This window comes from Podarcis liolepis (genome assembly GCF_965112155.1).
Source record: "Podarcis liolepis genome assembly, chromosome: 15".
In the NCBI taxonomy this organism is placed as follows: domain Eukaryota; kingdom Metazoa; phylum Chordata; class Lepidosauria; order Squamata; family Lacertidae; genus Podarcis; species Podarcis liolepis.
The window spans coordinates 10,293,194-10,308,009 of record NC_139566.1 but is presented as its reverse complement, the minus strand read 5'-3'; the positions used below and the strand labels follow the sequence as shown (position 1 = coordinate 10,308,009).

General features: G+C 52.9%; 1 protein-coding gene across 2 annotated transcripts in view; it reads right to left on the bottom strand.

Annotated features, from left to right (window-relative positions):
- The window catches only part of ZBTB7B (zinc finger and BTB domain containing 7B), a 57,499-nt gene extending 54,985 nt beyond the window's left edge, over nt 1–2,514 (bottom strand). Inside the window, exon 1 of one of the 2 annotated variants that reach the window (XM_083477194.1) lies at nt 2,115–2,514. In XM_083477194.1, the coding sequence (XP_083333320.1) occupies nt 2,115–2,145 (31 nt within the window). In that variant the 5' untranslated portion in view covers nt 2,146–2,514. Of the gene's footprint in view, nt 1–1,702; nt 1,856–2,114 lie in introns of those variants that run through there. The other variant, XM_083477196.1, reaches the window with a different exon arrangement.
- Nucleotides 2,515–14,816: the final 12,302 nt, after the last annotated feature.

Sequence of the window (14,816 nt, the reverse complement as noted above, 5' to 3'; positions counted from 1 at the left end):
TTGGAGGGCAGAGTCCAACTAGTAAAGTTGGCCCAAAGGGAAAAGGGAAGAAAAAGAAATCACCCACTCAATTCTTACTAACACAGCACCCAAGCAAAACGGGCACCTTAAGAATCATACCCTTTGGATTCCAAAGGGCACTTTTGCATTTGAGACAAGGCCCACTTTCAATGCCCGTGTGCCAAGCGGGTAAAACAGCTTTCTGTTGACTTGCCATCCATTCCCTGCTTGCGGGTGGTACGAGAGTGGGAAGCGGGGATGCACATGGGATGAGATCCCAGTTGGGCCCCTCCCTCCCTGGCAGCGCCGAAGCCACAGATGCCACCCCTGCTCCTTCTTGCACAAAAGAATGGCAGGGTCTTCGCTTCAGTGGGTAAGGTATTTGGGGTCTGCCCTACAGAAGCAAGGAATCCTGCAGCAACCGCAAGGTAAGACACAAGCCTGACAGCAACTCTAGCTAACAAGGAAGCTCTCGTCCTAATAAAGTCCCTCCCCAGGTTACAGTCCAGCAACTGGGCACGAGTGGGGCACTGCCCGCTCTCCTCCAACCATGCCCACCTGCCCTTAGCACCACCCCCAGCTCATACGAGGACGACGGCAAGCCACGGTCATGTCTCACCCCTATTCAAACCTAACAGCTCCAGCAATTAAAACCGGCTCCACCATTATTTGAATGACGCCTTTTTGGCGGGCACACGCTGCCCACCCCTGGCAAGGAGTCAATACCTGCCTGCCTGGACAAGAAGATTTTGTGACAGGGGGTGCGGGTGGCATATGATGGGGGAAAATTACACACACAAACATGCCCACCGTTTATGCCAGGGCAGTGCCAACCCACGGCGCAGAGAGGGCAAAGGACAAACAGTGGAGAGGATCCCTACCTCTCCGATGTCGCCAAGGCCCGGACCTGGCACCAGCCACGTTGCCAGGAAACCTTTGCGAACCAAGCACCCCCTAAGTCCATCCTTCAATGCGCTGAACGTCTACAAGCTTAGCATTTGGTAAAAATAGCCCCCCCCCCCCAAGCTGGGAATCTTCAAACTCAAGAAGGAAGGGGGGAACCTGTCAAAGGAGGGACAGAGTTCATCCACTCTCAAAAAACCCTGGAATGGTGGAGTAATCCCCCCCTAAAAAGAGGGGAACACCCCCCTCCCCAGAAACATAACTCTCGATCCACAGAAACAAATACCCATACAAACATTTGGCTCCAATCATTGGTATGGAGCCAGGGAGAGAATAAACGGGCGTGACTTCCAAAAGATTGCCCTCCCCCCCCCCGGACAAAATCAGGTTTTAAAAAACTGGGATAGGGAAACGGCTCACGCCTGCCCAGATCTTATCCCCAACGTGCCTTTTTGCGTCCTAACATCACCTCTTATTGGGAAGGGGGGAGGGGGGAGAGAAGGGAACTGGGGAAAGCAGGTGATGGGGGGGGTAGTGGGGAGGATTTGAGGAGGGGGAGAGGAAAAAGAGCCATAAGGAAATCCCCACCCAGCCACCCCACGCAGCTTGCTATGTGGGGCTCGATTTCTGCTCTCGGGGTCCCCGCGTGTGGGTTTAAATCTCCGGGAAGCAGAGGGGAAGTTTCGAAGGAGAAATTGGGGGGGGGGTGAATTTCCAAATTCCTGGTGAGGGTCAGTTTTGGGACCCAGAACCCCCATCTACAGAGGATCGGCGCCCCGCCGCGGAGGATCGGACTCACCCCAATATTTCCCCTTCCCGGCCGGGTTTCTCGGGACGCTCCGCGGACACTTTTCAATAGATACCGAGATCTCTCTTGCGCGCGTGCCTGCGCTGGCCGGTGTCGGCGGCGGAGTGTCGCGCACGATCCCCTCCGCCTCTCTGCGCCCCCTCCCGGCTCACCTGTCCTGGCCACGCCCCCGGCTCACCTGTCCTTCCTCCCCCGCCCCCCCTCCAGCTTAGCAACCCAGCTGCGCCAGGCGACCTTAGCCTCCCGCAACCCGGAAAAGGAGGCCAGCCCTCCCCGGCTCTCTCTCTCTCCAACCCCCACCCCCGACATTGCGCGCCCCCCCACACCCCACCTGCGCCAAGCCCCGCCCCCACCTGCGCCAAGCCCCGCCCCCGAGCCTCCCGGCGCCCCGCCTTCTCCGCACCTGGCTCGCGCAGTTCCACTCGCCATCTCATCCTCTCGCGTCCTATTTTTTTCCCTCCTCTTCCCAAGGCAGCGGGGACGATCCCGCCTGCGCAGCCTCGCCATTGGACGGAGCGGGCGATCCCTCGCCTCCCACTGGCGGGACACGCCGCCCTTCATCCCTCCGCACCCGCCTCCTAAGCGCCTGGGTGGGTTGGGTGAGGGGAGAGGGTTATTTCAGGTCGTAAAAGCTGGCGGCCATCAGATCCCTTTCTCTCCTCCCCCCCACTTTATCCGCCGGACGCCTGGGTTCTTTGCAAAGGCTTTCCACCCCCTCCTCCTCCTCCCCTTTGCTGGGAATTTTTGCAAGGGTTAACGGGCTTCTTGCAAACTTGGGGTGAGGGGGGACTGGAGATCCGGCCTGGGTAGGGTTTTTTTTTGGGGGGGGGCCGTCATTTCGGTCACTTGAGGAGAGTCCTAGGAACAGCTGAATCATCCGAGGCTGCGGAAGAGAAGTTTGCAAGCGGAAAGGATGATTTAATCCTCAGGCGGTGGGGCAGGGGAAAGTGGCGGGGGACACACGACTTCCCACTTGGGGAGGGGGGAGGATTGGTCACCCCCTTCTCCTCCTCGCCCCCCCCCCCTGCGCCGCAGCGCTTGGCCTGGATGATGCAGCCCGCAGCGAAGCCATCTGGCTCTGGATCAGCCCCAAACGCGCACACGCCCTAAGCACCATCTACAGGCCACGTGGAGGCCCACCGCTCCCTCCTCCTGTTGTATTTATGCAGCCGTTCCTTTGGAGCAAGAACCTAGCCTGGCCTTCGGAAAGGCTCTCCAGAGCTGCTGCTTGCAAATCAATAATAATGAAATAACCCTGTGCGCAGCTTGCTGCTTTTTAGAAAGGCATGGCAGGAAAGGAAAAAGGGAGGGGAAGGGCAGAGGTGAACAAGCGAGCTCGCAGGCCCTGGATTCCTCCTGCGAGAAAGTGAATAAGCGGCCTCTACGGAGCCCACTCAACCTGGTGAGATTAGGCGGTGCCAGCATTGGCATGCGTAGCCGGACCGTTGGAACTGGAGGGGATGGTTTTGCTTTGAAAGTCCAAAAGGCTACATTTCTGCTTCAAGGGACTTAGGCCCCGTCTGCACTACAAAGCACTCTGGTGCTGCTTTTGAAAGTGTGGCTTCCCCCCCAAAGGATCCTGGGAACTGTAAAGGTTGCTGGGAATTTTGTGGAGACTTCTGTTCTCCTCGCAGGGCTGCAATTCCTGGAGATCCTGGGGAGAAGGAAAGAGGGGGTCTCCTAACAACTCTCAGCACCCCTAACTAACTACAACTCTCTGGGTTCTTTGGGGGAAGCCGTGACGGTTTACAGTGGCGCTGTGGGTTAAACCACAGAGCCTAGAACTTGCCGATCAGAAGGTCAGCGGTTCGAATCCCCGTGATGGGGTGAGCTCCCGTTGCTCGGTCCCTGCTCCTGCCAACCTAGCAGTTCGAAAGCGCATCAAAGTGCAAGTAGATAAATAGGTACTGCTCTGGCGGGAAGGTAAACAGCGTTTCTGTGTGCTGCTCTGGTTCGCCAGAAGCGGCTTAGTCATGCTGGCCACATGACCCGGAAGCTGTACGCCGGCTCCCTCGGCTAATAAAGCGAGATGAGCGCCGCAACCCCAGAGTCGGTGACGACTGGACCTAATGGTCAGGGGTCCCTTTATCTTTAACTGCGTCAAATGAATTATCATGCAGATAGGGACTCTGTTGAGATATTTTGAAAATGCTATTTTGCTCAGAGTCTGATCTGCATTCTCTGGGTACCTGTTCTCAACCTGTGGGTCCCCCAGATGTTGTTGGACTACAACTCCCATCATCCCTGAGCTCTGGCCTTGCTAGCTAGGGGTGATGGGAGTTGTAGTTCGACAACATCTGGGGACTCACAGGTTGAGAAAGGCTATAATTACATGGTTAACAACTGGGCAGCAGAACTCCTGCCATTGGGCCTGTGAAGGGTTAAAGAAGGGTCAGGGGAAGCTGGTCAGGATCATCCAATTGGAATCTGGAGTCCTGCATGCGACACAGGAGTTTGAGAAGGGAGTGGGAACTTGTAAGCACCAAAGTGACCTCCCAGGAGTGGGCAGGGTGTATGGGGGTCCTGGGCTGCCCCGATGACAAGACCCCCTTCTTAGCATCTCTGATGTGGCCCAGAGGAAAGCAGAGCAAGACGTTTGGCTCCAGCTTGGCTGCCGGAATTGCCAAAAGGAGACGTACCAGGCGCCACCCAACCGTCTTAGGGGCTCCACTCTGGATTTGTGTAATGTTTACTCTTCAACCTTCTCCCAAAGATATCCCACAAGGTGGTTGACAATGGAGAGAGTGGGGCTGGCAGATGAAGGTGATGGACTATATGGAACTGGCGGAAATGACTGGCAGAATCCGAGACCAGGGAGAAGAGTTGGTGGAAGAAGATTGGAAGAAATTTAAAGACTATTTACAGAAATATTGTAAAATTAATGAATGTTAGAATGATGTTAGAATGAAATTAAGTGGTTCTAGCAGCAATGTCATAAAGGTGTATGAAAAAATGGCCGGTTAATAGGTGAGAATCTAAAGCTATAAAATATTAAGTTAAAGGACTAAGACAAAAACAAAGAGGGAAAGGAATTGCTGAATTAACCAATTGAACTGGAATACAAAAAAGGGAGGTGAGAGGAGGTCAGGGAAGCAAGGAAATGAAATGTAAGATACGGAAGGATTAATCTGTTTTTAAGTGTTTTTTCTAACTTTTTTTCCTATATTTTGTATGTTTTTTTTTCTTTTCTATATTTCCCCTTATCTCTTTTATTTTTAACTATGTAATTTTTTGTTTCTGAAATTTTAATAAATATCATTAAAAAAAAAAAAAGACAATGGAGGGAGTGGGGCAAGGGGAGGATACAGTGGTACCTCGGGTTACATACGCTTCAGGTTACATACACTTCAAGATGCAGACTCCGCTAACCCAGAAATAGTACCTCGGGTTAAGAACTTTGCTTCAGGATGAGAACAGAAATCGCACAGCAGCAACAGGAGGCCCCATTAGCTAAAGTGGTGTTTCAGGTTAAGAACGGACCTCCAGAATGAATTAAGTATGTAACCAGAGGTACCACTGTATCTGGTGGACCCCCCCCCCCCAGAAGCAAAATGAGATTGGCTTCCTTGTGTTTTGGGGTCGAGGGGCCAGCAGAGACAAGACTCCAGGGACACCAAAGCCTGGAAGATTGGCAGCAAATAGTTGAGAAGAGGATCTCTGGATTCTTTCCTCTCTGTGGACTCTGAACACCCCGCAAGTGTGTTTTGTATTAACGGATCCAGAATGATTTTCAAGAAATTGCAGAACTGGGGTGGGGGGTCAGAGAGAGAGGCACATGGAAAGGTGGTTATATCCACAAACCATTTTCAAGATTTGCCTGCTGCAGTGGTACCTCGGGTTACAGACGCTTCAGGTTGCAGACTCCGCTAACCCAGAAATAGTACCTCAGGTTAAGAAGTTTGCTTCAGGATGGGAACAGAAATCGTGTGGCGGCAGTGGGAGTCCCCATTAGCCTAAGTGGTACCTCAGGTTAAGAACAGTTTCCGGTTAAGAATGGACCTCCAGAACAAATAAAGTTCCTAACCCGAGATAGCACTGTATATGATTCTAGAGTGCAGGGCTATGGGATCCTGGGAACTGTAGTTTATTAAAGGGTGCTGGGACCTGTTCTGTGAGGGGTGAACTAGAGTTCCCAGATCCTTTCAGGGGAAGCCATGTGCATTAAATGTGTGTCAGCAGCCGTTTAGATTATGCAATATCAAATAAGCCCAGGCTCCAGAGTGCAAGGCGTACTTTGAGTGAACCAGAGACCCTGCCCCACAGTTGCTTGTGGGGTGCAGATGGGGAGGGGGGTTTGATCCAGCAAAGTGCCCAGTCTCAGACCCACGCAAAGGAAACTCTCCAGCCATTCTGGGCAGGGTGGTGTAGACTCCCTTATCCCTGCTCAACGCCCCCCCCCCAACTTGCAGGTAACTGGGTGGGGTCACACACACAGGCCCAACCTGTTTGGCTGCTGCCTGACGGGCGGGAGAAGAGCTCACCGTGTTCCTCCTCGCTTCACACTCACCTGGCCTCACCTGAACAGACCCTCCCGCCCCACCCAGTGCGCAGCCAGGAGCTTTGTCCTCCCCCCATGGAAAAATTCCTGGCTTCCCAATCCTGTTCCCTTCCTTCTCAGCCTGAGTCAGAAACAGCCGCACGCAGGAGAGCTTTTTGAGCTGAGCTGGGCGGAAAGCTTGGAGGAAGCTCACAGACCCCTTGCCAAGGCAAACAGGTCCCTTTGCACAGACATTATCTCACTGAAGCGGCTGAGCCGAAGGCCCATAGCAGTGGGGGAGAGCCCGTTCCAAGAGGGATCTGGGCCCAGCAGTGGTGTAGCGTGGGGGGTGCAGGGGGGGCCGGCCGCACCGGGCGCAACACCTGGGGGTTAGGGTTGGGCGCAAATCCACGGGTTGGGCGCAAATCCACGGGTTAGGGGGCGCAAATTACTTGCCTTGCCCCGGGTGCTGACAACCCACGCTACGCCACTGGGGCCCAGCGAGGCTCGGGTGCGTGCCGAAGGATCGCCAAAGCCCAGCCCCGGTGGTTGCTTCCCCCCCCCCCAAGCACACACACCTTTCAGGATTGCAGCCCAGGCCGTTTTGTTCTGTTGCCCCGGCATGGTGTAACCAAAGCAGCTCTCTGCCCCGAGGAGCTTACAATCTGTGTTGCGAACGGAGAGAAAGGGAGAGGAGCTTGCGATGGCTGTGCACTCTGCCTTCATAGAATCATCAGAGTAGGAAGAACGGATGCGTGCCTTTCCCTGCATACAATTCCCTTCCTGAAATTTGGCAGGGGCAGAGTAAATTTCAGTGTAGAAATGGACACATGCAGAGGGTGCGTTTCAAAAGGGACAGATTAAAGTACTTACATAGCAGTAAGGAGCACTGGGCATGCTTCTGAGCATGTACAGAGTGCATTTCAGTACGGACAGGTTAAGGTGTCCCCTGAGCACATGCAGAGTGTTGTTCGGGTAAGGAGAGGTGCAAGTTCTCCTGAGCATGTACAGTGTGTTTCGGTGGGTGCAAGTCACGACCATATACCACCCTGAACCTTAAGATCCTCCTGGGAGGCTCCGATCTGAGTGCCCCCAGCTGGATGAAGTGAGGCTGGTGAGAACCAGAGAAGGGGGCCTTTTCAGGAGTGGCTCCCTGGTGCAGGGGAGGGGTTTTTTCTTCCCAGGGGCTTTTCTCCAGAACCATCTTTGTGATACTTTCAGATTTCTCTGTTTACCCAGCCCTTTCCATAAATGATGTCATCAGGGTCTATCCCTGCACTTTAACTTTGGAGTCTGCCTGCACGCAGGAATCTTTTGCCGAACGTGGGGCTTGAACTCTGAGATCAAGAGTTTACTGACAGAGCTATCCATCGTGAGCCATCTCTAAGTTTGTTTTGTGTCTCTAGAACTTTTGACTCAATGGCTTTATGTCTTATTTTCTCTTTATTTGGTAAATATTTGAGGTTTTTTGTTCTGCTTTCTTTTTCTTTTCTTTACTTATTTATTGTACGCCACCCAGCCCGAGCTCAAGAGAATGCACTCTGCACATGCCCAAAGCCATGTTTATTTATTTATTCACAACACATTTATGCTTCCACTGACCTGGGAGAGAACAGGTTTCAAATGCCCACTCAGCCTTGAAGCTCTCTGCGTGTGACCTTGAGCCAGTTGCTCATTCTCAGTCAAACCTTCCTCACAGGGTTGTTGTGGAGGGAAAAGAACTACCCGCACCTTGAGTTTGTTGGAGGAAATATTTTATAATAGTAATAATTATTATAAGTATATACTACGTGGAGGTGATCACAGTATTCTGCCCCGACTCTCTGAGAATTACTGAGTCCTAGGCACACTAGATTTCAAGCTGATTTTACATATGAAAGTGTTTTTAATTGTTGGGTTGTTGTTGTTAAATTGTTATAATTGTTTTTAATATATGAAATGGCATAATTGTTTTGATGGCTGTTTTTATTGTGAGACCACTTGGAGATGTTTTACGGTAAGTGATTCACGAATGGAATGAATGAATGAATATCTTGAGTTATTTGAATTTGCTGCCTGTATACGTTCTGCCTGTTGTCTTTGTCCATGGAGTTTTCTTGGCAGGGATACTGGAGTGGCTTGCCGGTTCCTGCTCCAGGTGGATCACGTTTGGTCAAAACTCTCCACTATGACCTGTCCATCTTGGGTGCCCTGCTCGGCATAGCTCATAGCTTCTCTGAGTTATTCAAGCCCCTTTGCCACGGCAAGGCAGTGATCCATGAAGGGATCTATGCTCACTAGAAGGACAGATCCTGAAGCTGAGGATCCAATACTTTGGCCACCTCATGAGAAGAGAAGACTCCCTGGAAAAGACCCTGATGTTGGGAAAGACGGAGGGCACAAGGAGAAGGGGACGACAAAGGACGAGATGGTTGGACAGTGTTCTCGAAGCTACCAGCATGAGTTTGACCAAACTGTGGGAGGCAGTGGAAGACAGGAGTGCCTGGCGTACTCTGGTCCAGGGGGTCACGAAGAGTCGGACACAACTAAACGACTAAACAACAACAACATATGTTCTGCCTGCACACCGTAAATTGAAAGGGGAAGAAGTGGTAGACCCGCCTTCCTTGGAGGTTTTGAGCAAAGGTTGAATAGCAACCTGTCATGGATGCTTTAGCTGAGATCCCTACATTGCAGGGAGTTGGACTAGATGACCCTCAGGGTCCCCTCCAACTCTTCCATGACCAATTCCATGATCCTATCGTTCAAACAGCCTTGGGGGATGAGAGCAAAGGCCCATCTTGTCCAGCCTCTTGTTCTGATCGTGGTCATTCAGATTCCTCCGGGGAGGTGCACAGCCAAGGCTCGAGGACACTGTGACTCATAAGGAGACCCCAGCTGGATCAGCCAAAGGCATAGCTGTCAACCGTCCCTTATTTGGCGGGAAACTCCCTTATCCCAGCGCCGTGTGCCGCTGCTGTCCCTTATTGATGATGTCCCTTAAATTTCCCGGGGTTCATGCTCGCACAGCTCGAGAGGGAAGCAGCGGCTCGGGGTCCTCTGCCGTGAGAGAGAGCGCGCGCTGGTGCCATCGTCCTGGTGCGAGGAGTTCCATCGGCCCTTCCCCGCCCGAGAGAGAGGGGGGAGGGAGGGAGAGAGACTCTCGCCCATGCCGCCCACGAGCCTGGAGGCGGCAACGGTGGTGGCAGCTGAGGAGGTGGCCTGAGGGAGGAGGAAGAGGAGGGGATGGGGAGGGACGCAGAAGGGTGGCGCTTCAGCGGGTGCCGCGGCACCGCAACCGCCTCATGCCAGATTGACAGCATCTGTCAATCCTACCAATGTATGTAACTCTTTACAATAGCAAAACCCCTTATTTTGGCTGCTGATCCCTTATTTTCGAGGCTGCTGGTCCCTTATTTTCAAATCTGTAAGTTGACAGCTATGGCCAAAGGTCCGCCTAGTCCAGCACCCTCAATTGGCGGTGCCCAGCCAGATGCCCCGGGTGGGAAGCCCCCAAGCAGCCCCCAACTGCAGCAGCGCCTTCCTTTCCCCCCCTTCTGATTCCCAGTTCGCTGCCTCCGACAGCGGAGGGAGGCCTTGAAGCCGCCGACTCCCCTTTATGGCGTGCACTGATTTGAAAAACCCCACACGGCAGGAGGCAAACTCTGTGGCTGAAGGGACCTAGCGTCTCTCGCTCTAGGGGGGCGTCCGCCTCGGGTGGAGGGGAAGCTTTCCTGTGTCAACCACTTCAGAGGGGCCGAGGAAAGAACGGCGGGTTCAGGAGAGGCATGAAAAGCAAGCCACACTCGGAGGCGTACGCAAACCACCCTGCGCCCCCAGAAACCAACCCTGCCGCCTGATTTCTAATTTTAGGCCCTGTCGAAGAGGAACAGATCCTGCAAGGGGGAGATAGAGTGGGAGCCTCTGCGCTTTTTATACATTCACCTCTTCCTCCACCGGCCCAGATTTTTGGTGGTGTTATAGAAAAAATTGGGGTTGGCTTTGACAGCCTTAACTCCCCATCAAGGGACTTTTCGGTCCCCTAAGTCCGTTGTCGGTCGGAGAAGAATGGATGGAGGCAGGATCCAGCAAAAGCAAGGGAGATCTTTATTTCCTTGTTGTAACAGAACCCCCTCTGCTCCTTGCAAGGAGGCAAGAGGCTCAGAACAAAGGTGTACAAGAACCTATAAAGACTTCAGAAATTGCCAAACCCCTTAGCCGAAGACCACCCGTACATCACAGAAAGAGGTGGTTTACAACAGAAATTTGAGAGTGTGGCTTCTCTCCTGTCTGCCAAGATACCTGATAAAGGCATTAGCTGGCCAGTCTAGGGCGCTCTTTTGAGATGGTAAATAACTTTAGTTCATGAATCCGGGTCACAGGCCTACACAAAACACACCCTTGAGACAGGATTTGTAGGGCTTGTAAGTGAAAGAACTACTAGGGAAAGTATCTCCCATATTTCCCCCTCTATCAAGGAAATGTTTTAGAGTCAAGATGGCTTCAGGATTTGCTCTCCTGTACGGGTAAGACTGGGACGCGGGTGGCGCTGTGGGTAAAACTTGCCGATCGCATGGTCGGCAGTTTGAATCCCTGCGGCGGGGTGAGCTCCCGTCTTTCGGTCCCAGCTCCTGCACACCTAGCAGTTCGAAAGCACCCCTAAGTGCAAGTAGATAAATAGGTACCGTTTTATAGCGGGAAGGTAAACGGTGTTTCCGTGCGCTGCGCTGGTGCTGGCTCGCCAGAGCAGCTTCGTCACGCTGGCCACGTGACCTGGAAGTGTCTGCGGACAGCGCTGGCCCCCGGCCTCTTAAGTGAGATGGGCGCACAACCCTAGAGTCGGACACGACTGGCCCGTACGGGCAGGGGTACCTTTACCTTTACAGGTAAGACTAGGAGAGACCGCTGCCTGAACGTGCTGGAGAAATGCTGCCAGTCAGTGTAGACAATATTGTGGCACTCAGGGTCTGCTTGTGGGCTTGCATGTGGCCGGCTACTGTGAAAACAAGATGCTGGATTAACTAGATAGGTCACTGGCTTGATTCTCTCAGGGCCACACTTAACAGGGGTCCAAACCTGCCACAACACTCCCTTTACCCGACAGTAGAGCCGGCTACCTCTGGCGGGTGGTGGCGGGGAGACTCCTGCCGTTGGAAGGAAACATAAAGGGGTAGCTCAGTCAGTGGAGCACGAGACTCTTTAATTTCAGGGTTGTGGGTTCGAGATTCCGCCATTGCAAGGGGTTGGGCTAGATGACCCTCTGCAGTTCCTCGAGTCTTTCTCAGGTGTAGGCAAACTGCAGCCCTCCAGATGTTTGGGACTACAACTCCCATCATCCCTAGCTAACAGGACCAGTGGTCAGGGGTGATGGGAATTGTAGTCCAAAACATCTGGAGGGCCGGAGTTTGTCCATGCCTGCTCTTTCTCATCTTCCCTCGGCTACCAGATGTCTGGGGATCCCAGCTTCTGCCCCGGGCCCCCCTCCAGCAGTCAGATGACAACACAAAGAAGTTTATTCTGGCTCGCTCTCTTCCTCCTCCACCACCCCCACCCTCTGTTTTCCTTTAAATCTTTCGGTTTCTCTGAAGACTCGAGAATCACGCTGCGGGTTGTGGGTGGGCAAAGTGGGTGGGGGGGAGGTTGGGAAGCGTCAGGGAGGAAGCCGTCACTTCCCCCGTCATGCGCAGCCGTCTAGGAACATGAAAGGCCACAGAATGGCTCATATCACAGCCACAGCCGCACAGCAGGGTAATTTTAGATTCCGGGCTTCGTGGTCTCCCAGGCGGGGAATGGGTTGCTCTTCAGATCAGGGAGGGGAATCTGTTTCAACCCCAAGGGCCACATTCCCCTCTGGGCAAGCTTCTGGGGGCCGCCTGGCTACGGGATCTGGCCTTTAAGCTTTGCACGAGAGCTGTAAGGAAGCGCAGCTGCTCCCATTGCAGATCTCTGGCCCTTCCCCTAAAGCGGAAGTAAGATACTAGTCCTCATGGGCCCATATTAAAGATCTGGCTATAATAGGAAGCTGCCTTAGGAAGGCTGCACTTAGTATTTGTCTACAGTTCAGGGGACTAAAGGGCTAAGGGGTAAACCCTACAAAAGTGGAGTCCCTAAGACAGTTGGGTAGCAACTTCCAGCACCTCCTGCAGCCCAGCTGGTGCCAAACGTCTTGCTCTGCTTGGACCCCTGAGATCAGGGGCTGGTGGTCTTGTCATCTGGGCAGCCCAGCACCTCCATCCAAACTGCCCAGGATTGAGCCCCGGGGAGGTCACTTCCATAAAGCCATGAGCCATGGTGGAGCTTCCAACTGCAGGCGCAGTCTATCTCCAAATGCCAGACATTGAGGAACAATTGACAGGAGAGGGCTGTTGCCTTCTGGCCCTGCTTGGGAGGCACCTCCATTTTGCTCTGATTTTAACTCTTCGCTTGCACTCATGCCTGAGCATTGGTTTTTTTAAAAGTGCTATTTTATTGCGAAGCGATAAACCAGGGCTTAGGAAACCTGTGCGCCACCCTCCCCTCCCAAAATAAAGTTGTCGTGGGAACTGTAGTTCACCCTTCACAGTGCTAAGATTCCCAGCACCATCAACAAACTATGGGTCCCAGGATTCTTCGTGAGCTTTAAATGTACGGGGTGCACCGAGCTGTATTGTTAAAAGCAGGTGTGGGGAAGCTTTGGCCCTCCAGGTGGTGCCGGACTACAACTCCCATCAGCTCCAGCCAGCATTGGTCAGTGGTCAGGGATGATGGGATTTGGAGTCCAACAACACTTGAGGGTGCCGGTGCGGGTTCCCCATCCGTGTGTGGGTGTCTGTTTTAAGCTAACCTATGGGTGGCGCTGTGGGTTAAACCACAGAGCCTAGGGCTTGCCGATCAGAAGGTCGGCGGTTCGAGTCCCCGCGACGGGGTGAGCTCCCGTTGCTCGGTCCCTGCTCCTGCCAACCTAGCAGTTCGAAAGCATGAAGTGCAAGTAGATAAATAGGTACCGCTCCGGCGGGAAGGTAAACGGCGTTCCCGTGCGCTGCTCTGGTACGCCAGAAGCGGCTTATTCATGCTGGCCACATGACCCGGAAGCTGTACGCCGGCTCCCTCGGCCAATAAGGCGAGATGAGCGCCGCAACCCCAGAGTCGATCACGACTGGACCTAATGGTCAGGGGTCCCTTTACCTTTACTCTGGCAAGCAGATGGCCCATTGCATCTCCTCTGGGTCAAAGCTAAACCTGTTGGGCTCCTACTTACCTGGCAACTGTATGGGCATAGGAGCCAGGCCAGGAAAGAGGGACTGGCAACCATCTTTTGGGGGGAAGGTCTATAGCTCTGTGTGCGAAAGGTCCCAGGTTCAATCCCTAGCACCTCCAGGTAGGGCTGGTAGGTAGAACCCCTGGAGAGCTGCTGCCAGTCTGTGTAGACAATACTGAGCTATATGACTACAAAGACTCTGGATAAGGCAGCTTCCTGTGTTCCTATACAGTACATGGGCCCTGAAAAATATTTAGGAAACGTTTGATGCAGCTGGGGACACACTGCCCCCTGCTGGCAGTCACAGAGACGCCACTTTGAGTACACTGATTTCAAAGAATGGGAGAGAGGTTCCCTGCGAAGATGTGGGGGACTCAGCAGAAAACCTCCCTCTCCCTTGGCACGCAGCCTTGCTGACTTTCTTCCTTCCCGTTTCCAGAGGGGCTGGATCCGAATGCATTTGCGGCATTGCAGCGGGGGGAGAATTCATTTTGCACATGCTCAGAGAAGCCCTCTCAAGCACATCTCTCCACAACCGCTGCAAAAGCGGCACTCTTCCTTCCTTCCTTTGTGCCGCTCTGCACGCGCTCAGAAGCACTCTTGTCGCAAGCATCCATTCCCTGGGAAATGTATACCCTGCCTTCCAGTTTCGCTGAGGGAAGCAGCTGGGGGGGGATATATTGACAAAGGGACCCCCAATGTCTCAAAAAAAAATTGGAACCCTGAATTTGACCAATTGCACCCAGGTGCAAATTAGGAGGTCAGGTGGGCAGACATAAGGTTAAGTGACCCTGAGTACATTCTCTGCCTAGGAGCTCACGGTCATTGGGAGAGAAAGGTGTGGTCAACTTGGTAATAATGACCGTGAGCTCCTAGGCAGAGAATGTACTCAGGGTCACTTAACCTTATGTCTGCCCACCTGACCTCCTAATCTGCACCTGGATGCAATTGGTCGAATTCAGGGTTCCATATTTTTTTTTTGAGACATTGGGGTGGTAGATGGGGGGGTCGGGTGGCCATGTTTCTATTTTGCTTAATGTATGTAGGGTTTGGTGTCAGCGTTGCTTGTGCTGTTCATTTGTGTTCCTTTGGTGGTGAGAGAGGTTGGGGTTGCCTTAGGGTGTGGTGGTTTGTTTGTGATTGGCTGTGGTGATCTTTGTTTTCGTGTGTGGGTGGGTGTTTTGGATCAGATTAGCCATATTGATTTGTATGCTGTTGGTGGATTATTGTCGTTGTCTTGTTGGGCTGTGTATGTGATAAAGGGGAGCCATACCGGGGTAAAGGCGTCTTCTTCTGTTTGTCCCCATGTCAGTTTCAGTTTATTGGTTAATTTTTCTAGTAGGACTGCTTCCCATACTATTTAGTACCATTGGTCCATACTTACTCCTGACAGGTCTCTCCAGTGTCTGGTT